The sequence below is a fragment of the Triturus cristatus genome, chromosome 4_1 (genome assembly GCF_964204655.1).
Source record: "Triturus cristatus chromosome 4_1, aTriCri1.1, whole genome shotgun sequence".
Lineage (NCBI taxonomy): Eukaryota > Metazoa > Chordata > Amphibia > Caudata > Salamandridae > Triturus > Triturus cristatus.
This window is the reverse complement of record NC_140585.1, coordinates 1,215,170,613-1,215,197,981: the sequence shown is the minus strand read 5'-3', so window position 1 is coordinate 1,215,197,981 and position 27,369 is coordinate 1,215,170,613. Positions and strand designations below refer to the sequence as shown.

Genomic DNA, 27,369 nt, shown 5'->3' with positions numbered 1-27,369 from the left:
TTCCAGAAACACATAATAGGCAAAGCTGTCTTAGTCGGCACAGGTAATATGACAGCAATGTACTATTTACAAAAAACAGGGGGGGGGACACACTCTCTCTAGCTCTCTCAATTAGCACAGAGCATATGGAGATGGGACATTCCTCAGAACATGTTCCTGTTAGCCCAACATCTCCGAGGAATTAAAAATCACATGGCAGATCTGTTGTGTCGACAGACGCAACAGATTCACGAATGGGAACTTCATCCAAAGGTTCTCCAACCGTTCTTCTAAATGTGGGGGCAGCCAGAGATAGATCTCTTCGCCACACATAACAACACAAAATGCCCAAGCTTCACCGCCAGATATCCACACCCATTGTCCAAAGGCAATGCAATATGGATGAATTGATCAGGCAGATTTGCGTACGCTTTTCCACCTCTCCCACTCATTCCATTAGTGGTGCGCAAGCTGCAACAACAGTCGCTGACACTGATCCTAGTTTCTCCAACGTGGGCCAGACAACCTTGGTACACAACATTGCTGGAACTATCAGTCCCGCACCAAAAACTACGCCTCTCCCCACAGCTCTTAACACAGAACCATGGAGAGATCAGACACCCAGATCCAGCACAGCTCAACCTAGTGATCTGGCTCCTGAAGTCCTAGAGTTTGGTTATGTCAATCTTCCACCTGATTGCATGAACGTTATCAAGAAAGCTAGGCGCCCCACCACTAGAGCCTGCTATGCAGCCAAGTGGAAAAGATTAGTCATATACTGTAACAATAACAACATCAATCCTCTAGATGCCTCCACTCAGCACATCATATATTATCTACTGCACCTTCACAGATGTAATCTAGCATACACATCAATTAGATTACATCTCTCTGCCATTGCAGCTTACCTACAAAATAGACAGCACCTGTCACTATTCAGGGTACTTGCCATTAAGGCATTCATGGAAGGCCTCAAAAGAAGGGTACCTCCTTCCCCAGTGTGGAATCTAAATATCTTCCTCACAAGATTAATGGGTCCTCCATTCGAACCTCTGCATAAATGGGAGCTACAATTTCTCACATGGAAAGTTGCTTTCCTTGTGGCCATTACAACTCTTAGAAGAGTCAGTGAGCTACAGGCACTAACTATTCAAGAACCATTTTTACAACTCCATTATAACAAAGTGGTTCTCAGAACAAATCCCAAATTCCTTCCTAAAGTTATTTCTCCCTTCCATCTGAACCAATCTGTTGAGTTGCCAGTGTTCTTCTCGCAACCACAAACAGTAGCAGAAAGAGCTCTTCATACACTGGACGTAAAAAGAGCACTCCTTTACTATATAGACAGAACAAAACCCTTTTGCAAAACAAAACAACTTTTTGTATCCTTCTCACCACCACATAAAGGCAATCCCATATCAAAATCTAGCTTTGCAAGGTGGATTGTCAAATGTATACAAATTTGCTATCACAAAGCAAAACGTACACAATCTATTCCCCCTAAAGCCCACTCTACCCGAAAGATAGGGGCATCAATGGCATTTTTAGGGAACATACCCCCAGATTACATTTGCAAAGCAGCTACATGGTCTACACAGCACACATTTACAAAACACTATTGTGTAGATGTGCAGGCAAAACAACAAGTTAGTGTGTGCCAAGCGGTACTCAAAACACTATTTCAAACTACTGCAACAGATACTGGTGGTCGCCGCTAAGGAGGAGTACTGCTATGAAATCTATGCACAGTGTGTGATCTGCAGCTCATATGCCTCGAACGGAAAATGCTACTTACCAGTATGCATCTGTTCTTGGCATGTAGAGCTGCAGATCCACACACGCCCACCCACCTCCCCGGCTACCTTTATCTCTTCCAGTATTATCTTATTTAGATACAACATACATGGACATCTATTACTGTTTCTTACAAAACTCCATAAATTCCCTTCTTGGCGAAAAAACAATCTGAGGATGGAGTCGATGCCCATGCACACTATTGTCCAAAGGTGGAGCCACCTATCTCGTGACTTCCAAAGACTTTCCAGGACAACAACAAAGTGCAAACATCCGGGCCCAACACCAGATGGCGATCTATGCACAGTGTGTGATCTGCAGCTCTACCTGCCAAGAACAGATGCATACTGGTAAGTAGCATTTTCCTTATTTATTATATAATACTCTCTAGTATGTTCTAATATCTCCAACACGCAGCTAAACACAATGTTCACAATACTTTAGCAAAGAAACTCAGTAAATAGCACGAAATACACAGTGGACCCCAAGGTGGGACCAAACCATATACTAAGAAAGTGCTATAAGAAACACGACTTGGATCAAGACAGGGTCGAGAGGACGTAGAAGTGCTGGGACCCCAAGGACCCACCCAAGGTGAGTAGATAGGGACCCCACGGAGACAGTGTGCAGTGTGGAAACACGACCGCGTGCTCTGTACAACTCTATGTGCAAGTCGCTGGTGGATTTTTAAAGGTTAAGGACCCTTCCCAGTGGACCGTGAAGAAACCCTGTGGAAGACAGAAAGTTGGAGAGCCACCCCACCTGAGGATACCCTAGCACCCACGTTGCCTACACCAGGGAAGCCGGGTGCATACGCGTGAAGTGGTGTCGGAAACCCCCATCGAACCCAATGGAGGACTAAGTGTTGCTTTGGAGGTAGGAAGAAATGTCCTATGGAATCCAAGGATGGATTCTTGATGAGAGGTACCTGCAAGCAAAGGGGACATAGTTTGTCACGCAGGGGTGACCAGGAGACTTGGAAGACTAATGCCCTCCGATGTCGGGTGTTGCAGGATGGATGACGAGGACCTTTACTCTGCAGCTGTGAGGACCAGGTGATGCTGAGAAGGACCAGGAGCCGTGCACGAGCTGTTCTACAAAGGATGTTGAGTGCTGAGGGGACGGTGTCCGGCGGGAGCACCAGCAAGCCTTGGCAAAGGCAAGCCACACAGGAATCAAAGAAGGAGCAACGTCAGGACCAGCAAGGTCCAGTGGACTCACCAACAGCAGGGGAGTCAGGGCAGGCCCGAGCAATCAGGGGAGCCCATGTCCTTTGTCCAGGTTCGTGCCAGAGCGGGAGCCAACGGCTCCCAGAACTGGTTTGAACTGGACTATGCATGGCAACACAAGCGTTCCCCTCATGCCACTTTCTGACGCTGGCAAGCGCACCCACCCGATCCCAATACACTAAATCCTGTCTGGGAGGTGGTTACACCTCCCTGTGACAGGATGCCTATTGTTCCACCTTCCTCTGCTCAATTTTGGCTCAGCAGGAGTAGGGCAGAAATGTAATGTGTCTGTGGTCGGCAGCAACCATTTTTGTGCTGTCCGGGTCTAGAAGGTTGGCACCGGGAACACTGAGAGCTTAATGGAGGGCTCTTCCAGTGCTTGGCATCATACCTCCCACACCGTTTACGCTGTGGGGTATGATTCCAACATGTTTGATACCAACCATGGTGGGATAAGTTGCAGCCGTTTTCGAGATGTTCATCGCGTAATTACGCGGTGCCCCTCTATATAGTATATGGGTGCATCACTGACAACCCGGGAAAATGGACTCCGTAGGCTGCAGGGGTGTCCTGCTCATGCAGGGGCACCCTCACACTTAGAACCAAGCACCCTGCCTACAGAAATGCAAAGGCCTGCTATAGGGGTGACTTATAGAGTTTAAGTGCAGTGACCTCTTTAGTAAGTGCTGCAAGCACCAACTTACACAGGCTGCAATGGCCGGCCTGTAGTTCTATTTTGAATGGTCTCTCATGAGTGGCATAATACATGCTTCAGCCCATGGGATACCTCTGGGGTACCTATGCCCTGGGTACCTTACTACCATATACTAGGGACTTATGAGGGTACCCCAGTATTCAATCTGGTAGGTACCGAAGTACTAAACACAACAGTTTAGGGAGAAAGCAGATAGACCGGGGTCCTGATTACCAGGATCTCAGTCAGACAAGTCAGAATACAGCTTAGCACAAAGCAAAAAGTGGGGGTAACCATGCAGAAGGATCCTACCTTCCTACATACTTTATAGAACTTTTCTGAGATCAGGAATGCTTTGTAAATTCATCTTAACATGGCCTCTTGCTGTAGAAGAATTAGTTTGTGACCCTAGTCTTGGAAAACCTCTTTGCTTGAGCTATTAATTCATTTATTTGTAGTTAAAAAAATCTTTGTAATGTACAAGTATCTGAACTTGTAGAGTACTTGAATCTGGTTAGTATGGATACTGCATCAGCGCTATATGTAGACCAGTGCTGAGCCCTCTCAAAGCAAAAAAGAATTATGTTGATCCATTGCTTAGTGGGGACGTCTTTATGTTCCTTTCCTGTATGAGGAAAAATATTGTTAATGTCTCCCTCTCAGGCATTGCCACCAGAATTCCCCTTTGCAACACAGTGGATATTGTTCCTTTCCATTGGTGTCCCAGCACATAAGCTACTGTTTCAATCTAACAAAATAACCAATATTATCTCTTCTTTATTTAAAATGTACCTAGTCAAGTGTTTATTGCCTATTGCCCAGGATAATTCTGTTGTGTAAAAGGTCAAATAACTTGTTGAATTTGTCAAGCACAAAATCATTTTACTCTTGTATTAGGCGGCGTCCTTAGCTGGCTATGCCTGGCTCCTGTGGAGGCTACATGGATCTACGTCTTAGGACACACCCCTTTTAGAGCTTCTCTACCTTTTGCATCCCACTTAAAACATTGTGCTGCTTGAATCATTCCATACGTGTCTGTTAAATTGGAGATTTGGGTAGAAACTCTGCTTCATTGGATTCTGTAGCTGATCTGGTCCCTTCTTGAAAGGATGAAGTGATGTTGTGTCTGTCAAACTCATCCTTGAGTAGGTGTCTTCAAGTTGTTGTTTTTTTAGGATTAAAAATTGAGTGGTATCTTATGGAGTATGGAGGAATTTTATGTCCTCTAGAGCCCAGGGGCAGTAACAGTTTGTTGTATTTTTTTGTCTTTTTACACACATAGCTGGTTTAGACCAACGTGGGAGGTGAACCAGTTGAGTTATACACCAGGTTCAACACCACATGCTTAGACCTCTAACTGTGTAAACTTAGCCCAAGGTAGTAAAACTATCAATAAAGGGTCTAAGCAACTACCCAATGTCACTGAGCCATCTGCAGTGCATTTGATCTGCTGGAATACAGCCTGTTTAGCATAAAAAAAGAGGGACAAGGATTGGCTTACATATATCAATAAGTATGACATCATTTTACTGCAGGAAACCTGGCTACAGGAACATATTACTTGAGATGGGTATGTTAGTTATTGTTTGCCTGCCATTCCATCTCCTTCAGGAAGAGCTAGGAGGGTTTGATAACCCCAGTCTGACTGATAGAGACATCTAGCTGCAGATTCCTTACCTTTGAATTTTTCAGGCGTCAGATCCGGAAATCTTTCTTTGAGCAATACCAATGTGTTCTGGTAGGTGGTGTTGGTCGGCTCCGCAAGACTTCGGCAGCAGCGTCTGCGCCGTAGTGACATCCGTGTCACCTATAACAGGCACCACCTCGGAGGAATGATGTCAGTTCTTTTCTTTCCACGCCAGTCGAGCTGATCCGTAAAAGAGCTACCCTTTGTCACTTTTTGACAGGCATTTAATTTTTTTACTTCTATTGACCCGTCTTTGGTGTGTAGGTTTTTTCCATCATGTCTCTGAAGACTTTTGGTTTTAAACCGTACAGCGCCTGTCACCACACCATGTCAGTGACAGCCCTGCACGTGGTTTGCCTGTGGTGCCTGGAGCATGACCACGATCCAAAGTCGTGCCCCGACTGTTGGCTATTGCTCCGAAGGCGTTGATGGAGTGGTCCCTAAAGCAACTTGCGGCCCGGTAGTCGTTCCGCATTGCGTAACTTCTAGGAGGTCTCGTTCATGGTCCCATTTGAGAGGAAGGTCTGTGCTCCTCTCCAGGGGTCCCAAGTTCTCGTTGTCCAACTTTAAATCATCGGGACACTCGGGTAAGAGGCGCAAGTCGTCGAAGCGTATTTCGACTTCTCCCTATCCGTCAGCCGACGCAACGCAGGAGGCTCGATGTTCTAGGCCTCGTTCTTCAGAACCTGCATCTGGGTCGGCTCCTCGATTTTCTGGGAGCCAAAGCGCCCCCCCCCCACCCATCTTCGAGAGTTCTATGAAGCCATGTGTCTCATTTTTGGGTGGCCTGATCCTCCCAACGTACCTTTGGGCCACAGGGGGCTTCATCAGGTTCTCTGCCTGCAGCTGCGCTCCCTATGGATGTGGTCCAGCACCAGTCGAGCCATTACGACTTTCCTCCGCACTGGCCTCCATGCTGATGGTGCCGCTGGTTCCCCTCGGCAGCTCCAGCCCCATTCTGATTCTCAACGTCCCAGAGCCAGGGCTGCGCTGACGGACACCAATGCCAGCGCCTATAGGACCTCCAGGTCCTAGGTCGTTTCCTGAGCCCTATTCTGAGGGGCTAGGAGTGTGAGAAGATTGTGAGGATCGCTGGACCCCTTAGAAGCCTAGCCTTATCAAGAAATGGACTGGTATGAGAAACTGGATGAAGCCAGTGGACTGGACACCTCTCCAGATTCTGCAGTGGTTTTTTCCTCTGCCATGGCTATGGAAGAGGAAGCCTCAATTGCTATGGTGGTGCGACGGTCCTGGACCTTCAGCTCCCTTCTGTGGCAGTCAAGACTAATATCTTTAGGGAGATCGTCCAGACTAGTGTCTCTTCTTCGAAACCCTTGTTGCCTTTTAATGAGGACCTTACAGATCTCCTACTGGAAACTTGGTCCAAGACCAACACAGTGGCTCCTGTGAATAGAACAATTGACCATTGCCATTGCCTTGCTCCGGGCGACCCAAGTTTCCTCACAACCCACCCTACCCCAGAGTGCTTGGCGGTCAAATCCTCTACCTCCCATGGTGCGTTCCCTTCCGCTCATCCGGACAGGGAATCTAAGAAGCCTGGATAATTGGGGTAAAAAACAATTCTTCCACCAGCCTTGCATTGTGGTCGGTGAACACCGCGTGCCTAGTGGGCCATTATTCCCACTCGCTGTGGAAAACGGTTGCGCAAGTGCAGCCACAGGTCCATCCTCTCCCAAGCAGTGTCAGACGGGAGAGATGCAGCAAAGTTCGCCATCCGTTGTGGTCTCGACACGACCAGCTCGCTGGACAGAGTGATTTCATCAACTGTGGCTGTTCGAAGCTACGTCTAGTTGAGAACTTCTGGCTTTTCAGGGGATGTCCAGGCCTCTCTCATGGACATGCCCTTTGATGGCACTTGTCTCTTCGAATACAAGGCAGACGTGGCTCTGGTTCTTTAAGGACTCAAAGGCAAGGGCCAAGTCCTTGGGCCACTCAGTGGCAACAATTCCACAGTATGCCTTTTATGGCTACAGAAGGGGCTTTCAACCAATCAGCCCTATCCCAGCCACAAGACCATGGATGTTCAGCAACCTCTGCGTAGCCGAGGGTGCGACTCAAAAAAGTAAAAGTTCAAGATGCTCACATTTGCTCAGGTCTCGCATGCCCTGGACCCAGGATGATAATGTTGAACTTGCAGGACGCCTATTTCACGATTCCCGTCCTGCATGTTCATCGGCGCTACCTGCGGTTTACGGTAGGTGTGAAGCATTTTCAGTTCACAGTGTTGCCTTTGGCCTTACAACCCCCCACAGGTGTTCACCAAGATGAAGGTAGTAGTCAAAGCTCTTCTGCTCAGATTAGGGGTGTCAGTCTTCCCCTGTCTCAACAACTGGCTGTTGAAGGTATGCTCGCCCCACGTCCAGATTACGGCGGACCTCCTGCTTTTACTGGGGTTCACTATCAATGTACCAAAGTCACACCTGACTCCCTCTCAGATACTCCATTTCATCTGAGCTGTTCTGGACACCGTGCAGTATATGGCTTATCCTCCAGAGCGGTGTGTCCAGAATATTCAGCCTATAAAAACAATGTTTCAGCCTCTATCCTGCATTTTGGTGAAAATGGCTCCGTGGCTGCTTGGCCTCATGGCCTCCTGCATCCTGTTAGTGACTCATGCCAGATGGCATATGCGGGCTCTGCAGTGGGATTCTGAAGTTTCAGTGGGCGCAGCATCTGGGGAATCGTGGATATGGCCCTGATCTTGGGAACTGCACAGGAATTACTGTGGTGGTTGACAAACCGCAATTGGGTTATCAGCAGACCTCTCACCCTTCCCCATCCGATCGGACAGTGGTGACCGATGCATCACTTCTAGATTGGGGCGGCCATCTGGGAGAGGTGCAGATCAGAAGCCTTTCTTCCTTTCACCAAGGAGAAGCTAGTGCAAGTGTTCACGGACAACACTGCTTCCATCTGGTACTTAAACAAATAGGATGAGGTGGGGTTGTGACCCTTTGTCAAGAGGCCCTGCGTCTCTGAACTTGACTGCAACAGCAGGGTATATCCTTGATGGTTCAATACCTGGCAGGTTTGCTGAATGCCAGGGAAGGCTAACTCAGCCATTGATGCCTAGCAGATCACAAAGAGTGTCTCCATACAGAGGTGCACAAGGTGTCTTCCACCAGTGGGTAGAGCCTTGGTTAGATCTGTTCACCTCCGCCGAGAACACGCAATGTCAGCAGTTTTGTGCCCTGGAGTTTCCAAGGCAGCTCTCGCTCTGAGACTCTTTTCGTCTTGAGTAGAGCTCAAGCCTCCTGTGCGCCTTTCCACCCATACCACTCCTGCCCAGAGTTCTCAAGAAGATTAGGAGCGACCGAGGCCAAGTCATTCTTGTTGCTCCGGACTAGGCATGATGGAGAGTCTGATATCCCGAGCTTCTCCAACTGAGCACCAATCATCCAATCAGGCTACCCGTTCGGGAGGATCTTCTGTCGCAGCAGCAGGAGAAGGTTTTCACCCAAAACGGTCAACTCTATGCCTTCTTTCTTTGATACTGAGCGGCACCAGATCATAGCATTCGACCTTCCTCCTGAAGTCTGTAATGTTATTTTGGCAGCCAGGCGTCCCTCCAAGACGGTCCACCCCTGCCGATTGAACAAATTTGAAATACATTGTACAGCAAAGGCAAAGTCTATCTATCCTTTATCTGCTTCCCTTTCTGATAGTTTGCTTTTTATTGTAACACTTGACCAGCAGGGCTGTGCTCTGGGCACTCTGAAAGGGTACCTTTCAGTCCTGCCAGATCAGCCCACATTATTAAAATTTCCCATTGTAAAGCAGTTCCTCAAGGACTTATACATATGTTCCTACCTTCCCATTATATTATGCCTCAGTGGACCTTAATTTGGTTCTCATCTTCCTAGTGTGTGCTCCATTGAACCTCTGCACAATTGCCCCCTCTGGCTGCTTACCATCAAAACAGCCTTTTTAGTGGCAATCACATCTGCCAGGGTGAGCGAATGGCAGGCTTTGTCATCCAAGCCTCCTAACTTGAAAATATCCCCTGACAAGTTGGTGCTACACACTAGGGCCTCTTTCCTTCCGAAAGTGGTTACACTATTCCGTGTGGACAGTCTTTCACCTTGCGCACTTTCTATGCTCCGTCACATCCCTCTAAGGAAGAGGAGCGACTCTACCATCTGGATCCAAAAAGTGCGTTGTTGTTCTACCTTGACCGCACTAAAGTATTCTGAGTGAATGACGACTAACTGTTTGTTGGTTACAGTGGGACAAAGAAAGATCATGCGGTGCAGAAGAGGACTATCTCACGATGGGTTATCCTCTGCATCAAAATGTTGTACTCTCTGGCAAAGAAACACCCTTCTGAAGGCTTAAGAGTTCACTCCACCAGAGCTAAGGCTTCTACCAAGACATTGCAATGTGGAGTTCTAGTCCTTAACATTTGTCAGGCAGCAACTTGGGCATCCCTGCACACGTTTACCAAGCATGACTGCCTCAGCGGTTCAGTCCACAGGAAGTCTTCTTTGGCCATTCTGTCTTTCAGGACTTTCTGGTCTTAACTTGTCTGCAGTCCATCCTCCGGGGTTGGTATTGCTTCGGTATCTATTCAAATTGAGGAACCTGGGGTAGATGTCTCTATCAGATGGTAATGCCTTATCTGGTAGAGACATGATCGAGCTGAAGTTTCCTTACCGACCCACCCGTCCTCCCTACACTGCGGACAGGTTTCCAAGGTCAGGGCTGATACCTTTCAGGGCAATAGTTGATTAAACACACCAGTGTCAGTGCAATTTCATGGCTCCGCGCTTCTGGAAAGTTGTGAAAAGTAACTGACGTCTGTGTGCCAATGTGGTGCCTTGATAGGTGATGCTGATGACGTCACGTGGAGCCGACCGACAACACCTATTGGCACACAGGGGTATTGCTGGGGAAAGAATCTACTGGATCCAGTCTGACGCTTGAGAAATTCAAAGGTAAGGAATCTGTGGCTAGATCATGTCTCTACCAGATAAGCCGTTACCAAATGTAGGTAACTTGTCTTTCAAGTTGTCTCTGGAGTGTAATGCCACAATAGTTTCACTTCCACATAGAGTGCATCTACTCTCTTTCTGCTTCTTTTTCTGATAGTTTGCTTTTTATTTTAACACTTGCCCAGGAGGGCAAGTTTTTTGGATCATTGGGCCTAGAAATGTTAACTTTTTTCTTTTAAACGTTTACAATGATGTGTATTTCCACAACAAGCAGTACAGTGTTGATGTCCTTTTCAATGTTGTTGGGGTACTTAAAGGACTCAAGACTGTTTGAATTGTTTTAACTTACTTATCAGATGGATAGCAATGCAAAAATTGGCTCTAGAATAACTATTTTTTCTTCTGTAGAGGTTCTTAAGACATTATTCTACTCACCATCTGATAGCAGGGGTCTTAAACTAAACAGGTACTGGACTAATTACAGTTTATGGAATCTATATAAACTTTTTGAACAGATTACCAACTCAATTCCACCTATATTGGGTCGGACCAAAGGGTTTACTATTGATTATATATTTCTAACCAGTACAGTCTCATCTTGTGTACATTCTGGGGACACAGTGGATTAAGTTATCATAATCCAAATGTAATAACCTTGAATCAACCAATCAGTTCCACAATGAATTACAAGATTGGCCCTACCAGCTGAACACTAAGACACAAGGGGCTCAGGCTACATTGGAAGACAGTAGATTTGGCGCAGATTTTTAGCAACATTATCAGGGACACAGTTCCTTTTTAGTAAATAAATGTTTACCATATGACATCCAATAAGACCACTCAATTATTTATGTTTTATGGGCATTGGCTTTATTTTCAAGAAAGCCCTGCTCGCCCCTGTGAAAAATCATAATCCTGATCATCTCAGCTGGTTCGATAAAGACTGAAGTGAGGCCAATACATGCCAGCGAACAGCTTCAAATAATAAACCTAACAACCAGGCGAGTATCCAGCATTGCAGAGCTATTTATAAAATGTTTCCGTCTCATTTGCATTTGAGAGTGGCATACGTCAGGGTTGTGTTCTTGCCCCAGTAGTATCTTTCTGGTATATTTATGAGCTTAGTGCGTTTTTAATTACACACTCTAAGGAACTGCCGATGGGGAAATCTAAATTCGTCCCTGCTTTGATGTATGCCAATGAGGCTGTGTTAATGTCTAGAACATCAAACGGTCTTAAAGCATTGATCAACTCTTTTGTGGTATTCATGGCTAATTTAGATTTGGAAACTAATTTTAGAAAAACTTACTATGTGGTCTGTGGTAAAACTATCAATAAGGTTAGTGCTATTTAATCAACTCCTCCAATTCATGGGCACAGTGTCTTTCTGCAATGTGCATGTGTATAACCAAGCTGAATGTGCCCTATTTAGTTTTACCCAGATGATCAGGAAGAGACCAATTTTACCTCCTCTAAAATCTATACTTGCAAAGGTGTTCCAGTTTTGATCTTCAGGGCGGAGGATATCGATACATCCAGAATCTGCATGTAGAAGAAAATCATTTTTGCAGGAAACTCTTTAGGCTTCCACCCAATAGCCTGTTTTTTTCCTGTATGAAGAATTAGGTATGGGTTATGTGGTGGACATAATTAAATTAGCTCCCTTACTCTTATGGCTGTCTGGATGGTGTAATCCCACCGCATCACTGAATCACTCCCGTCATCGGAAACTGCTTTGCCTGTGACAATGGGTTTTCGATAACTTAGCTACAGTACATACAAAAATTAGCCATCTTGCTCGGAAGGCCAGAGTGGCTTACTAACCTGCCAGGGATATCACGAGAGTACAAAGCATGGGCCAAGGAGACGTGTATAGCTCCTGCTGTGCTATCTAGAGAGGGGGAGGAGCTGAAGAAGCAGTTTATATGGGAGCATACAATAATCCAAACAACCTCTGGCCGGGAGCCGTACTTTAATCTTATTAATCTTTGGGAAAGATCTCTGCTTACCAGATTTAATTCAGGATCCATTTGAAGCCTTTTATGTTTTTCTTTAGTCCAATATGATCCTGCAGCGATTTTAGTATGTCCATGTGACAAATCGTCCCCTCAAACACTTTTGCACTTTCCCGTTTTTGTGCACATTTTGCATACACTTTAATATGCAATTTTTTAACCCTGGGCTTTAAGGCATGGGTGTTTTTTTCTAAATGTAAACCATCTTTGTTCTTCTTAACAGTGCTAACTTCTCCAATTGTGTGTAAAGCTGTGGGGAGCTTTTTGAAATCATCTCTAACATATTGGAAAACTTTGTGTTTTTCAAATTCAGCTTTGTCGTTCTTTAATGTGTCTTTGGCCCGTCATCTTGTGATTAATGTTTGTGTATCTGTACCCTTTCATATGCCTTTTAAATATGTAAGCCCTATTTTTATTGTGTACTTTAATGATTTTTTTTTTGCAATAGTCGTTTAATCATTTGTATGCCTGTCTATCTTAGACCAACAGTTTGTCAGTGCCTGATCTTGGATTGCGTGCAGAAGTCTATATTAAAATAAACTTCACTCGAAGGCTCTATACACAGACTATAATAGTTTGAAATATATTTTCTGTTCCACGAGCATCCAGCATAGATCTTTAAATGCTGAGGCACAGACCCATTTCAAGTTTGCATGGATGATGAATAAATTCTGTGTACCTTTTAAAGATTATTTGCGCATATCGCAAATAGTCCATTGACTCTTGCGAAAATGACTTGTATGTTGAAGCCAAACTTTAGCTCCATTGTAAGATGATGTTCATTAACAAGGTTGTGTGTAATCCTATTTTAAGATGACTTATATCAGAGATGGTTTATAGGCTTGTCGTAGGATGGCATGCATATATCAGCAGTTTTTAGAAGACTTTCTCAAACATATTATATCTCTGCGCAGTCGTTGGGTGACGTGTGTGTTTGAAGAGATTTGAAACCTTTTTTAAAATGGCTTATGCAGTTGGGATCTCATTTTGCATGCATGTTAACATCACGTGGAACATCTACAGTACTTTTGTTGAATTGGGGGAAACATTATTTGATTTTAGCCACTGTAACTAAAAAAAAAAAAGTTAAATAAAATTAACATAATGATACCATTGTATGCTATCAGGAGCCACGACTTTGGTGTTGCATCGGGTTCTTTGGAATTTTGCAAAGCATTTTTGAGGAGTGGAAGATGACAATCCTGATTTTATTAGAATACACAATTTAACATGAATACCTGATTTAAATTTGTATTCACATGAATTTCAGACACCCCTCAAAAAAGCATAGATTGTGGTCTACGTTTCTTGTAAAAATTAGAGTAATGCGTAAAGAGAAACCTTATTAAAGCAGTATATGCGTTTCCACTCATCCCCCTTAGCCCAAGACAGGAGTTGCGGCCACAGAAAGTTGTATTCTATATGTATATACTGTTTTTGACAATATAGAGAAGTGTGCTTGTTGCTAACATGCAATTTTTCTGTTATCTTCCAGGTATGGGGAAAAAGTTTCAATATAAAGTTATTCGAAATTCCGAAGACCTTGTTAAGTTCATCGACGGGCTGAAGCAAAGTGTGAAAAAGGTGGGTTTGTGAATTAGCTGAGGTAATGTGAAGAATGAACAATACAGCTGAATTTCAGATTTGTTGATTCACTTATGGGTTCATTTCATGCATTTGGCCTTGTAAAAGTCTGAAAATAACATCTCACCATTACTGGACAGAATTAAAACCAGTCCGAGGCAGATGCTGTAAGAAGATTTCTAAAACACAAATCAGATTATGATTTTGCACATCATGGAATATGTTTCAACAATATCCATAGCATTGGGCATTGCATAGATGCCCTAAGTGCATAACCCTCTCAAAAAACTCTTTAACGACGCGCAGAACTTTCCCTTCCATGCAGCCTAAATTATTTAATACTTTTACTCCCCTAAGAAGTCACAGAATGATAGTCCGCTTTGCAATCAGTTTACTATGTTAGAACACAGGTTGTTTTGTTTAATTAATATTAGAATACCACCAGCTTCAAATTTCAGTCTTTCCACTTTTTCAGTCTTGTGAAGCAAAGGAACTATAAAAAGCTTGACACTGTTGTCGGTGTATTTAAAAAAAATAATGAAATTATTGAATATATGTAGCAAATAAACATAACCTATACAAACTTACAGTTGGTCTTTCAACAGAAAAAGCATAAGCCATTTGATTTTTCTGTTTTACATAGAGCCATTCCCCACAACAACTTGTGTTTTCATTATTTTCCTCCAGAAATTATCCCGTTTTCTTTACGTCATGTCCCTTCTAAGCTGTCTGAAAACAATTGTCAAGTACATCTACATCTTTAAGCAGTCAGAGTTTTTCTGGACCGTCCATTTTATTCTCTCTCCGTATGTGTAGTGGTGTATATTCTCTATCCCCTCCCCTTGTTGTATTGTTTACCTTCTATCATCTAGTGCCTTTTCCGCTGTTTAGGGAGGTCTGGTGTCTTAAATCGTCTGTTAGTTTTCAAATTCCCCCAGATCTCTTCTCTACTGCTCATATCTTGGCTCAAATGGCTTAACCCAATGTATAGCAATGGGTTGTTTCATGGATACTAGGCACAGTGAGGCCTACCACCCCATAATTGGACTTTTCAGCATTAGGGGGCAGGGGGATGATGCATGCCCAAGAGCTGTTGTTTAATGGTCTTTTCAGTTCTGATTCCTGTCATTTTACGCGTTCTTTACAGTACTATGTCCCAGAATTTTGACATGGTGAGACACTCCTGTACTATGTGTAGGAATTTGGCTTCAGGTTCACCACATCTATTACGTTTAGAGGATCATGTCTGGTCTATTCTTGCCATTTTTTGGGGGGTGTAATGTATGTTTCTTATAGAGACTTCTAGCCGCAGATTGCTCACATTTTGAATATTCCCCAGGCATCAAACTGGATCCGGAAACGTTTCCATAGAACCTGTGCATTCTGCAAGGTGGCACCTTGCTGCTTCGCACTGAAGCCGTTCCACTCTGGAAATGATGTGCAAGACCTATATAGGTGCTACAAATTTTGTCAGGGTGCAAGCAACGTCATTTCCTAAAATGACCGGTTTTAAGCCTGTGTAGGGACTACTGCATACAGGTGTCTGTGACAGATTCCCCATTTGGTGTGCCTGTGGTGTCTGGGTTCAAGCCATGACTCAAAGACCTGGGGAGACTGCATGTCGAGAACCCTAAGGTAATCGGGGAACATGGGGCAAAATTTACGACAGCAAGCGCAAAAAGACGTACCGTTGGGACCGTTCGAAGTCCTGCTTCAAGTGCTAGGCTCAATCCTGTACCTGGAGCCATGAAGCCGCTCTAGAGGCCAGTATTCGTCGCATTCTTAATCTTCAGTTAAGCACAAGAAACATAAGAATTTAAAGCAGAGTTCTGCTTCTTCTTACCATTCCCACGTCTCTGACAAAGTGAATGGGCTGCGGAGTGTGGGCTGTACATACACTCCTGTTTCCGCTCCCGAAGTTGGCCAACTTCGGATTCCATTTTGCAGCTTTTTCCGGCTCACCCCGAATTTCTGGGGCCTTCAGCTACACCATGCCAGATCATAGAATTCTATGCAGCTGTACTCAGTCTTCCCAGATCTCTCCCGACTCCCTCTGGCATGCCATCAGGCCCCATGGAGCCAAGGGGCCTTCTTCCTGGATTACCGCCGGGCAGGTTCGCTCTCTGCACCAGTAGGATCTCAGAGTCGCATCTACCCTCAGCTCCAGTAACATTGCTGTCCCAGCACCCTCCACAACAACAGGCCTGGGTACGTCGACAATGATGCCTACTTCACTGCCTGAATTGGTGGCTCCGATCGTCTTTTTCTATGCCGGTCCAACTTCAACCAAAGTCACAACCGAATCCGACCAAGATGTCTATGTTGGCTTTACCTCCAGGCAGACAACATTCTCTCCACTCATTTGGCATGAGGACTTGCAAGACACTAATAGGCTGCATACCTCCCCAGAAACAGCCCTTTTCTCCCCTCCAGGACCAGCCGTGAAAGAATCGGCCTCAGATGCCTGGTTATGTGTAGGGCGGAAGAAGTGCTTTACCTATCCATCATAGAGGTGAAGACAGATTACCGACTGAAGTCTTGTAGCCTGGCCAGACTGTTTTTGAGCCTTTTCTATCATTCAATGAGTCCTTGACAGATGCCCTCCTAGGGTTTGGGCTAAGCCTTCTACCGGTCCAATTGCCAGGCACCACCGTCCTCCTCCAGGTGACTCTGCCTATTTGTCCCAGCACACCTCTCTGTAGAGTCCTAGTGTTGCAAAATTGCAAAGTTGCACAATTTCCGAACCACTCCCCCCGATGAGGAATCAAAAAGAGTGGAGACTTTTGGAAAGAGGTTTTTCTCGTCAGCCAGCTTGGCCCGCCAATCAATTAATGCCTTGTTTCTGCTAGGCTGCTACACCCACATCCTTTGGGACTCGGTGGCACAAGTCCTTCCTGGCGTTCCAGAAGACCTTTGCCCTGTCCCCTCACAGACAATTCTGGACAGTCGTGATGCGGCCAAGTTCACGATTTGTTGTGGCTTGGACAACACAATCTCTTCGATGGTACTCACTCGTTCGGGGAAAAGGCTGACACTGCCCTTGAGCGCTTCGAGGACAGTAGGGCTACTGCTCGCTCTCTGCCTTTCCACCCCACCAGCAGCAATTCCACAGTTTCTTTTGTGGCTTTGGTAGAGTCATTCCCTACTGCAGCCTATCCCCCCCCCCCCCTCCCCCCGCCCCCCACAGCAGGGAACCCAGCAATTTTGTGGTGAAGGCCGTGACCCCGCAGGCAAGGTCATAGTGCCGCCCTGTCCTCACCCCCAGCCAATCCTCTTTAGTGTACCCTCACAGCATCACAGCCACCCGGAGGCAGGCAGAATCCTCCTATTCTATCTAGGTTGGCAAGTGATCACATTGACAGGATGGTCCTTCAAATTTTCCATAAGTGGTAAGCCTTGTCCTTTCTTTCATTCCCACCCGCATTCTGCCATCTACCCAATGACTGCTGAGGACCATCTCTCCAATTTGTGACAGGAAATATTAGCCTTTTTGGCTAAAGTGGCAATAGAGAGGGTGCCGGTGCCAGAACTAGGACGTGGTTGCTATTCCCTCTACTTTTTGATGCCCAAGAAGGATGGAAGCCTTCGGCCCATTTTAGATTTGCATCTTTTCAATTGCTTCCTTCAAAAGGAAAAATTAAAGATGCTCACCCTAGCCCAGGTCTTATCCACCCTGGACACTGGAGGATGGCATTGGACCTGTAGGATGCCTATTTCCACGTGCCTGTCCTGCCTTCCTATTAGCGCTGCGTGCTGTTTTTGATGGAAGAGGAGCATTTACAGTTCGCTCTTCTCCCCTCTGGACCGACCACCACCCCTTGGGTGTTCATGACATTGATGGCTGTGGTGGCAGTACACCCTCGGAGGTGGTGTACCAATCTTTTCCCTTTATCGACGACTGGCTATTGATGGTGGGCTTGCCCCAGGCAGTTGTCTACCGCCTCCAGATTACGGCGAACCTCCTATCATCTTTGGGGTTCACTGTAAACATACCAAGTTCACACCTGACTCCTTCTCAGACGCTTTCATTGAATCCATTCTCGGTGCAGTTCGGTTTTGTGCCTTAATCCCGGGCAGAGAGTCCAGGACATTCAGGCTATGATCCCGATCTTTCAGCCTTGGTCAGGATTAAGTGAAGTCGACTCTGAAGCTTTTGGGACTGATGGCCTCCGGCATCCTACTGATCGAACACACTAGGATGCCGACTTTGGAGTGGGATTTGAAATCCCAGTGGGCCAAGCATCAAAGAGACTTCCAACCACGTCCACATTTCAGAGGAAGCCGTGAAAGATCTGCAGTGGTGGCTACTGGACCTCGATTTGTTAGTGGCGGAGGTTTCTCCCTTCCCCACCCAGAGCTGGCAATGGTGGCTAATGTATCGCTTCTGGGTTGGGTTGACCATCTATGAGAGGTGGAGATCAAAGGCCTCTGGTATCTAGCGGAGTTCCGGCTCCACATCAACCTTCTGGAGCGGAGGGCCATCCGCTGAGCACTGAAAGTTTTCCTGCCATTCATTAAGGGGAGGGCTGTACAGGTACTCACATACAACACTCCCGCCATACAGTGCAGCACAAACAGGTTGGGCTTGTGGCAAGAGCCCCAGCGCCTCTGGAAATGGCTGTAACACCAAGGAATTTTCCTGGTGAACTACCTAGCAGAATAATTGAATGCCAGGGCGGACAAGCTCAGCCATTGGCACCTAGCGGACACAAATGGCAGCTACATCTGCAGGTGTGGCAAGGTCTTTTTTGAGAATTGGAAGAACCTTGGGTGGATCCATTCGCCACTGCTGAGAGTGCGCAATTTCCGCAATTTCGTGCGTTGGCCTTTCCAATGCTTCTCTCTCTCTGGGACGTGTTCCGCCGCGGGTGGAACTCGGGAATCCAATATGCCTTTCCGCTGATACCACTACAGCTCTGAGTACTCAAACAGATCAGGACAGACCAGGCCCAAGTCATCCTAGTGGCTCTTGAATGGGCACGGAGAGAGTATGGTATCCAGCACTCCTGAGTTTGAGCATCTGTCCTCCGATCAGGCTGCCTCTCCGTGAGGATCTGCTGTCGTAGCAAAACAGTCTGGTTCTCCATCCTGGCATTCGCAACCTTAACCTTTTTGTGTGGTGATTGAGTGGTGACAGCTGAACACCTTTGACCTTTCTCCTGAGGTGGTTGATGTCATTGTGGCAACCAGATATCTCACGTCAAACTGGATATGCCTGTTGTTGAAATACATTTTTGGTTTGTTGAGGCACTCGCCAGGTTGACCCTCTACAGGCCAAGCTGTCCGATGTCTTATTATTTGTTCTGTCTCTCGCCTGACAAGGCCTTGCTCTAGGCCTTGCCAGGCGAGACCCCGTCAGCCTTCTTATGGTTGCCTGATCAGCCCTCTTTATCTAAATCACCTGTTGTGATGCATTTTTTTAAAGGAATGCAGCACGTGTTTCCCACTTACTATTTTGTGATGCCCCAATGTGACCTCAAACTTGTCCTTACTTATCTACTGTGTACTCCATTTAAGCCACTTAACAGTTGTCCCTTATGGTTCCTCGCCATCAAAACTGTTTCTTCTTACCCTCGCCTCAGCACAGTGTGTGAGTGAGCTTCAGGCTCTGTGTGTTCATCCACTTTACATCAGCACCTTCCCCGACAAGCTGGTTCTGCGTACTAGTGCATCCTTTCCCCCAAAAGTTATGACGCTGTTCCCATTACCCTGCCCACGTTCTGTATTCCACCTCACCCCTCTAAGGAAGAGCGGCTCCATCGCTTGAACCTCGAGAGGGAGCTCCGCTTCTAGATCGATTGCACCAAGGGCCACCGTGTGGACGATCAACTGTTTGTGGCGTTCACCGGAGCGAAAAAAGTCAATGCTGTGCAGAAGCGTACCATTACTACTAGATCATGCTCTGCATTAAAATCTGCTTTGCACTAGCAAAAAAGCAACCTCCAGAAGGGCTGCGTGCCCAATCCACCAAGGCCACAGATACTACTACTGTGTTAGCATGCAGAGTCCTTGTCCTAGACTTCTGCCAGGCAGCTACATGGACATCCCTCCATACATTCATGAAGCACTATTGTCTGGAAAAACAATTCTGTCGAGAAGATCACTTACCTTCTTGGTCTTGCATGAATTTCTGGTTTGAGTTCATCCACAGCCCTCCTGCCGTTGGAGGCTGTTACAGTATTTATTCAAAACGTGAATAATCTGCGGCTAGAATTCCCTTTCAGAAGAACAAGTTACTTACCTTCGGTAATGCTCTCTCTGGTGAGACTCTATCTAGCGAACCCTCCCTTCCTCCCCGGTCTTTGTTTGGACTCTATCTTTAATAAGATGATTTGACTAATAAGATCCCAAGTTTTGGATCTGCATACTGTCTGCCAATTTGTGTTTGGGGTGTCTTGTAGTTCTCAATAATCCGTAGGACCTGCATGTTTGTTGGACAGCATAGACTTTGGGTGAAGTGCTCACTGATTCTGGGCACCCTTGCAGGATATGTTGGCCTAGAGACCAGCTTGCTCACATTGCCACCATAAGCCCCCCTAACCTTACCAGGGAGCAAATAGTTTCTGGCAACCACTGAACATGACAACCCTGACCCCTCTAAGATCGTGGAAACAGATCAGAACCTTTCACTCAGTTACTCATGCGTTCTTGTGCTCCGAGAAATATACAGAATACACAGTGGGACGTTTTCAATATATTTATTGAACCAACGTTATTCTGGTATGGAATACATGCGCTGCGATACTCAATAGAAAGAAGAAGATGAAGATGATTACGAGCACCAAAAGCGTAAATAGTAGATACAGTTCTACCATGGTGCTGAAACAGCGTATATATGCATGCATATAAACAAGGCAGTAATCAGGCGTACTCCTACTATGCAAACCCTACTCTGAGTGTACCTAGAGTGTGTGAAGCAAAGAATCCCCTCAAGGGATGATCCAACCCCATTAATGTGGCGGGCGAGAATGTAGGACCCCTTCTTGGCCACAAACTGGACACCCTCATAGTGATGTCAAACCGCTGCTTGGACCCTCAGTGTCAGCTGAAGATGTCTCCTCTACTAATCTTATGGGATGCTCTTTATTTATAATAGAAAGCAGCCTTGAGATGTGCATATAGATTAGTGATATTATGGATGTGTAGATAGCCCTGTCACCCCATGAATGAAAGTAGAAACAACATTTGTGCATAGTACGTAGTAGGGCCTTGTACATGGTGTTCGAGGCATCGTCATAATGTTGTGTGAAGCTAGATGTGAAACACAGTAGTTTCATACAACCTCATCTAACATTGTTGTGCACGCAAATATGTGCAAAAGGTCACCCCAGAAATGTTATTGTGAAAAAATAGGACAATGTAAGAAATAAGCAGCTTTGCTACATGGGTCAAGCCTGGGCACATAACAGGAGCTTTGCGTCTGGGAGCACGACAGTCGTGACAGCAACTGATATCTGCACATTTGAGTGGTGCCTATTTGGCCCTGTACATTATTTCCTGAGTAGAATGGTGTCCGCGAGGAGAGGTTCTATGGAAAAGTTTTCGGATCCACTCTGATGCCTGTGGAATATTTAAAAAGATGAGGAATCTGCCGCTAGGGAGTCTTTACCAGAAAGAGCTTCACTGAAGGTAAGTAACTTTGTGGAGGTAGTGAAATTGAATCAATTTAAACCTTACATTTGTTGAGTATTTTTTTTTACCTGTTTGCATGCCATATTCCAGTGTGCATCTGTTAGGGGTATGGAGCAATCTATTTCCCATAGCTCCCATTCTTTTTTGTCTTCTCCCGCTATAGTGAACCATTGCTTTGTATAGATTGGTAATTTATGTCTGACCGGTCACCATGATCACTATTGTTGCCATCGTATCAGTTACTAGCAGCATGTATGGAAAGCATGTCCAAATTTCTCTTATTTTTATTTTTTGCCAGCTAGTGAATGATGCTTGGAGCACTGCCATCATGTCACTTCCTCTTTATTGTACGAGCTATTGACAAGTTTGATATGGCCGAGAAAATTAGGACCTTGATCAAAGAAATGGTTTATTTACACTTTGGCAACCTTCGTCATTGTATTATTGCCTTATACTGTAGTTATGATTTAATAAACTTTGGGACAGCCATCTGGGCAGAACGTATACCCTCCTGCATTCTTTGCTTGCCCTCTAAAACTAAGTAAGGAATGGTCAGTCCCTGACCAAACGCTTGTTTTGGTAAGGTACATACTGGTCAAGAAACAGACTGTTATGTGCACCACAAAGCACAAGTAGTACACACCTGTTTCTGTTTTGTGACACTCTTGTAAGGAGAATACAATCTTTCATCACTCTGAAGTTGCTGTGAGGCAGCACACTGGTTCTCTGCCACACTTTTGAATTCATCAGGAAGTTGAAAAGCAGTAGCATTATTCTTAGGCACTAAGGAATAGAAATTAAGCAATTTCCTTGTGCTGTGGTAAATATGAGACAATATTGCTGTCTCTTAGACTTCTTCCAAGAGGCTAAAAAATATAGCACTAAAACTCTTGTAGAGGAGGGCAGTCTAATTAGAAGCAGGTAGACAAGATTCAAACCTGGCTCTACCTTACTGCGTGGTCGCCTAGGCAGTCATTCTTGGCACAGGATTGCTTGAGTCAGACCCAAAGTGTGGAATAAAGTATTGAATATGCATTTTGACAGATATTCTCCACTCAAACGGATTTTGCCTGAACTGTTATGAAGACTGAGATTGGCAGTAAAAGTTAGGTGTAAATGCTGCAGTACAAAACATTCTTTTTATTGGTTGAGAAGAATCTGAAATGGCCCTTTGGAAACATTGGAAAAGCTGCTTATCACAGCAAGGACAAAAATGTTCTACAGGGGAATTTCAGGTCCCTCTAAATCATCCAACTTCACTGGTTTTCAACTTTGTTTGGTATTTGCAGCACCTCAGTAAGGGCACCGTATGGCAGAACCCTACTGTATGAAAAAGTAGTGTCACTCGAAATAAATGCTTTGAGACAACTGCCTTGGTTTCTGTAGTGTCCTCTATGTATCTTTCCCAGGCCACCTTTTTCTCAAAACAATCTTGTCTCATCGAGATGGAATCCCTTTTATGGAATGTTATGTTAATCCATTGGGAGAACTCTAAAGTTTACTTCAAGTGTTGCTAGCACAATGTAGAAGAGGTTACATCAGATTGGTCGCACACTGCTACACCTACCAGTCGTGTTCCCCCAATGAAAATGGTCCCTGAAGGTCAGCGTCGGCGCATACACCTATGCTCAAGAGTGCGTGCAAGTATGCGTGGCGTGTGCCATCCCTAGACACGTGTTTCGAGGTAGTTGCCTCTCGTCAGCAGGGAGTAGGAAAATGAGAGTGGGGTTGCTGTGTAAGCTGCTAAAAACATAATCCGGTCTAGTACCTCTCTTAGCGCGCAGGTGCGTAACCATGAGTCCGTCGACTCCACCGGCTCAAGGGAGCCTGAATATAAAGTTACATCAGATTGGTCGCACACTGCTACACCTACCAGTCGTGTTCCCCCAATGAAAATGGTCCCTGAAGGTCAGCGTCGGCGGATACACCTATGCTCAAGAGTGCGTGCAAGTATGCGTGGCGTGTGCCATCCCTGGACACGTGTTTCGAGGTAGTTGCCTCTCGTCAGCAGGGAGTAGGAAAATGAGAGTGGGGTTGCTGTGTAAGCTGCTAAAAACATAATCAGGTCTAGTACCTCTCTTAGCGCGCAGGTGCGTAACCAGGAGTCCGTCGACTCCACCGGCTCAAGGGAGCCTGAATATAAAGTTACATCAGATTGGTCGCACACTGCTACACCTACCAGTCGTGTTCCCCCAATGAAAATGGTCCCTGAAGGTCAGCGTCGGCGGATACACCTATGCTCAAGAGTGCGTGCAAGTATGCGTGGCGTGTGCCATCCCTGGACACGTGTTTCGAGGTAGTTGCCTCTCGTCAGCAGGGACTAGGAAAATGAGAGTGGGGTTGCTGTGTAAGCTGCTAAAAACATAATCAGGTCTAGTACCTCTCTTAGCACGCAGGTGCGTAACCATGAGTCCGTCGACTCCACCGGCTCAAGGGAGCCTGAATATAAAGTTACATCAGATTGGTCGCACACTGCTACACCTACCAGTCGTGTTCCCCCAATGAAAATGGTCCCTGAAGGTCAGCGTCGGCGGATACACCTATGCTTAAGAGTGCGTGCAAGTATGCGTGGCGTGTGCCATCCCTGGACACGTGTTTCGAGGTAGTTGCCTCTCGTCAGCAGGGAGTAGGAAAATGAGAGTGGGGTTGCTGTGTAAGCTGCTAAAAACATAATCAGGTCTAGTACCTCTCTTAGCACGCAGGTGCGTAACCATGAGTCCGTCGACTCCACCGGCTCAAGGGAGCCTGAATATAAAGTTACATCAGATTGGTCGCACACTGCTACACCTACCAGTCGTGTTCCCCCAATGAAAATGGTCCCGGAAGGTCAGCGTCGGCGGATACACCTATGCTTAAGAGTGCGTGCAAGTATGCGTGGCGTGTGCCATCCCTGGACACGTGTTTCGAGGTAGTTGCCTCTCGTCAGCAGGGAGTAGGAAAATGAGAGTGGGGTTGCTGTGTAAGCTGCTAAAAACATAATCAGGTCTAGTACCTCTCTTAGCGCACAGGTGCGTAACCATGAGTCCGTCGACTCCACCGGCTCAAGGGAGCCTGAATATAAAGTTACATCAGATTGGTCGCACACTGCTACACCTACCAGTCGTGTTCCCCCAATGAAAATGGTCCCTGAAGGTCAGCGTCGGCGGATACACCTATGCTCAAGAGTGCGTGCAAGTATGCGTGGCGTGTGCCATCCCTGGACACGTGTTTCGAGGTAGTTGCCGCTCGTCAGCAGGGAGTAGGAAAATGAGAGTGGGGTTGCTGTGTAAGCTGCTAAAAACATAATCAGGTCTAGTACCTCTCTTAGCGCACAGGTGCGTAACCATGAGTCCGTCGACTCCACCGGCTCAAGGGAGCCTGAATATAAAGTTACATCAGATTGGTCGCACACTGCTACACCTACCAGTCGTGTTCCCCCAATGAAAATGGTCCCTGAAGGTCAGCGTCGGCGGATACACCTATGCTCAAGAGTGCGTGCAAGTATGCGTGGCGTGTGCCATCCCTGGACACGTGTTTCGAGGTAGTTGCCTCTCGTCAGCAGGGAGTAGGAAAATGAGAGTGGGGTTGCTGTGTAAGCTGCTAAAAACATAATCAGGTCTAGTACCTCTCTTAGCGCGCAGGTGCGTAACCATGAGTCCGTCGACTCCACCGGCTCAAGGGAGCCTGAATATAAAGTTACATCAGATTGGTCGCACACTGCTACACCTACCAGTCGTGTTCCCCCAATGAAAATGGTCCCTGAAGGTCAGCGTCGGCGGATACACCTATGCTCAAGAGTGCGTGCAAGTATGCGTGGCGTGGCATGTAGAAGAGGTACCAGGCAGAGTGGCAATTGAAATATTTAATCAAGCGAGAAATTGAAACCATGACCCTTTACTTGTTCAGAAACTGTCTTCTTCTGTTGCACTGTATAAGTGACTGCACACTCCTTGATTTTCATAAGTCCTGCTTCTGCACAGAACATTACAAGACTCTGTCACTTCAACTATTGTGTTAAGTCTCCTTTTTTAAGTCTTACCTTGAATTGAGGACCTTCATGACTCTTAAAGAGGCAGATCTTTCTACTTCTGCTTTTCAGCTTCCAATGAGAATTTTCCAGAAGACCTTTAATGGGAGAAATATCCCACAAGTGTAAATGATTCTGTATGCAGCGTCTTTCCAAATGTGATTCTTCTAGACAATGATTTTTTAATTTGAGACTATGCTGTGCTTAATCTTCCACTTTGACCCAACTCAAGACCTAAATATTGATCTTTGAGAATTAGTTTTGTGAACATTGTTGAAAGTTCACTGCTGAACCAGAAATACTTTTATAAAAGACCAGTGGTTCAGTACTTAATTTTCAGACTTAAAAGAGAATTTCCTCAAGTGAAGTTTTACTCCTATTTGGAAAGGTGATGATATACATGAGCTCCCGTACAGTTGATGTGAAATGTCTGTCCATCTGTCATTGTTTCTGTGACTTCCCCCAGAGGAGTTAGTTGTATGACAGCTGGGTCTGTTGATGGGTTGTTTTGCATTTTGTTAAAAAAGATTACTAGTTCTTACGTTTTGAAGCCCTTTGGCTTGCTGTTTTTGATTTTCATGCAACCCAAGCCATCAGTCAGTCACTCTTCCAGTTGCCTTCTCGAACTGTGACACCTTGAAAAAGACATAATTCAAAGAAGAACATCTCCACGGTCTGTGGATCAGGGGTTAAAGTGAGAGATTCAGAGAAATGTATCTCTTAATGAGTAGCCTCCAGCATCAAATGTTATCAGTAGAAAACGAGCCACAGTATGAAACAGCTTCCTCTGTAAGTGGTAAAAATTATATTCTTGCTCTTCTGGGTATTATTGCTCTGGCTGACACTTGGAAAAAGAAATGTGGACTCAATTCTCAAGATGCTGAAAGGTTAGTGTCTCCTCTGGGCGGAAATCTAAATTAGTCTTTTGTTAACTTTCAGGTATAGAATAGGTATGTTACTTTTGGTAGCTGATTGGCAAGTGCTTGTAATGTTCTTTGTGTTTGAATTATTTTATCCTGTTACTTGAAACAGTATTTGTTTATAATGTGGGAATCTGCAGTAGATAAAAAAAAATCATAGCTACTCTAAAAGATAACTATCAGAGAAACCATTACTGCATGAAGAGAGTGAATTACCTACCTGATAAATACATCCATAATTGTAGTGAACCTTTTAAGAGAAGGCCCTGGGTGGGAAGGTGAATTCCTGATTGTCTGATGGAAATAATCCTGGCCTTCCTGTCCTATTAAGAATTGAGACTTTCCCTTATGATATCTAGGAAATGTATTGTTGTATGTCGGACCAGAGGCCAGGATTATGCTTGTTTAAAGTTTGCTGACCACCATAGTAGTCATATTTGAGATGGATTTAAAGTTTAGTCACTTAAAAGTAGAGTCTGACAACCAGTCTGCATTTAAGAGGTCTTACAATCTTGCACGCCAAAGCAAATGCCTTGTTGGAAGCCATGGCCCCTCCCACAGAATGTGCCCCCAAAAATCTTTGTGTCCGCTTCCTGCTGACCCACCAAACCTATCTAGCAATTGTGGGAGAAGAGACTGCTTTATGTGGCTTTCGAATGGCAATATACCATGGTTTCTCATCCAGAGGATGGATTTATTCTGTCATGCTCATGTATCCCTTCATGCATATTGCCACAAATGACATTGGAACGTCACTAAAGGAAGGCTGTTTGTTAGCCCCTTTATTGTTGTGTTAATATTTACCCCCCCTCCCCCCCCCCCCCCGAATGAACTTATGGGGGATTTCCTGAGAATAGGGGCTAGAGGTTTGTCTGGT

At 45.5% G+C, this 27,369-nt stretch overlaps 1 protein-coding gene across 9 annotated transcripts in view; it reads left to right on the top strand.

The window, feature by feature from the left end:
* Window positions 1–27,369, top strand: part of OS9 (OS9 endoplasmic reticulum lectin) — a 241,551-nt gene that overhangs the window by 140,422 nt on the left and 73,760 nt on the right. For all 9 annotated transcript variants that reach the window (XM_085654566.1, XM_085654565.1, XM_085654562.1 and 6 more), the window contains exon 10: window positions 13,846–13,934. In XM_085654566.1, the coding sequence (XP_085510692.1) occupies window positions 13,846–13,934 (89 nt within the window). The remainder of the gene's footprint in view (window positions 1–13,845; window positions 13,935–27,369) is intronic.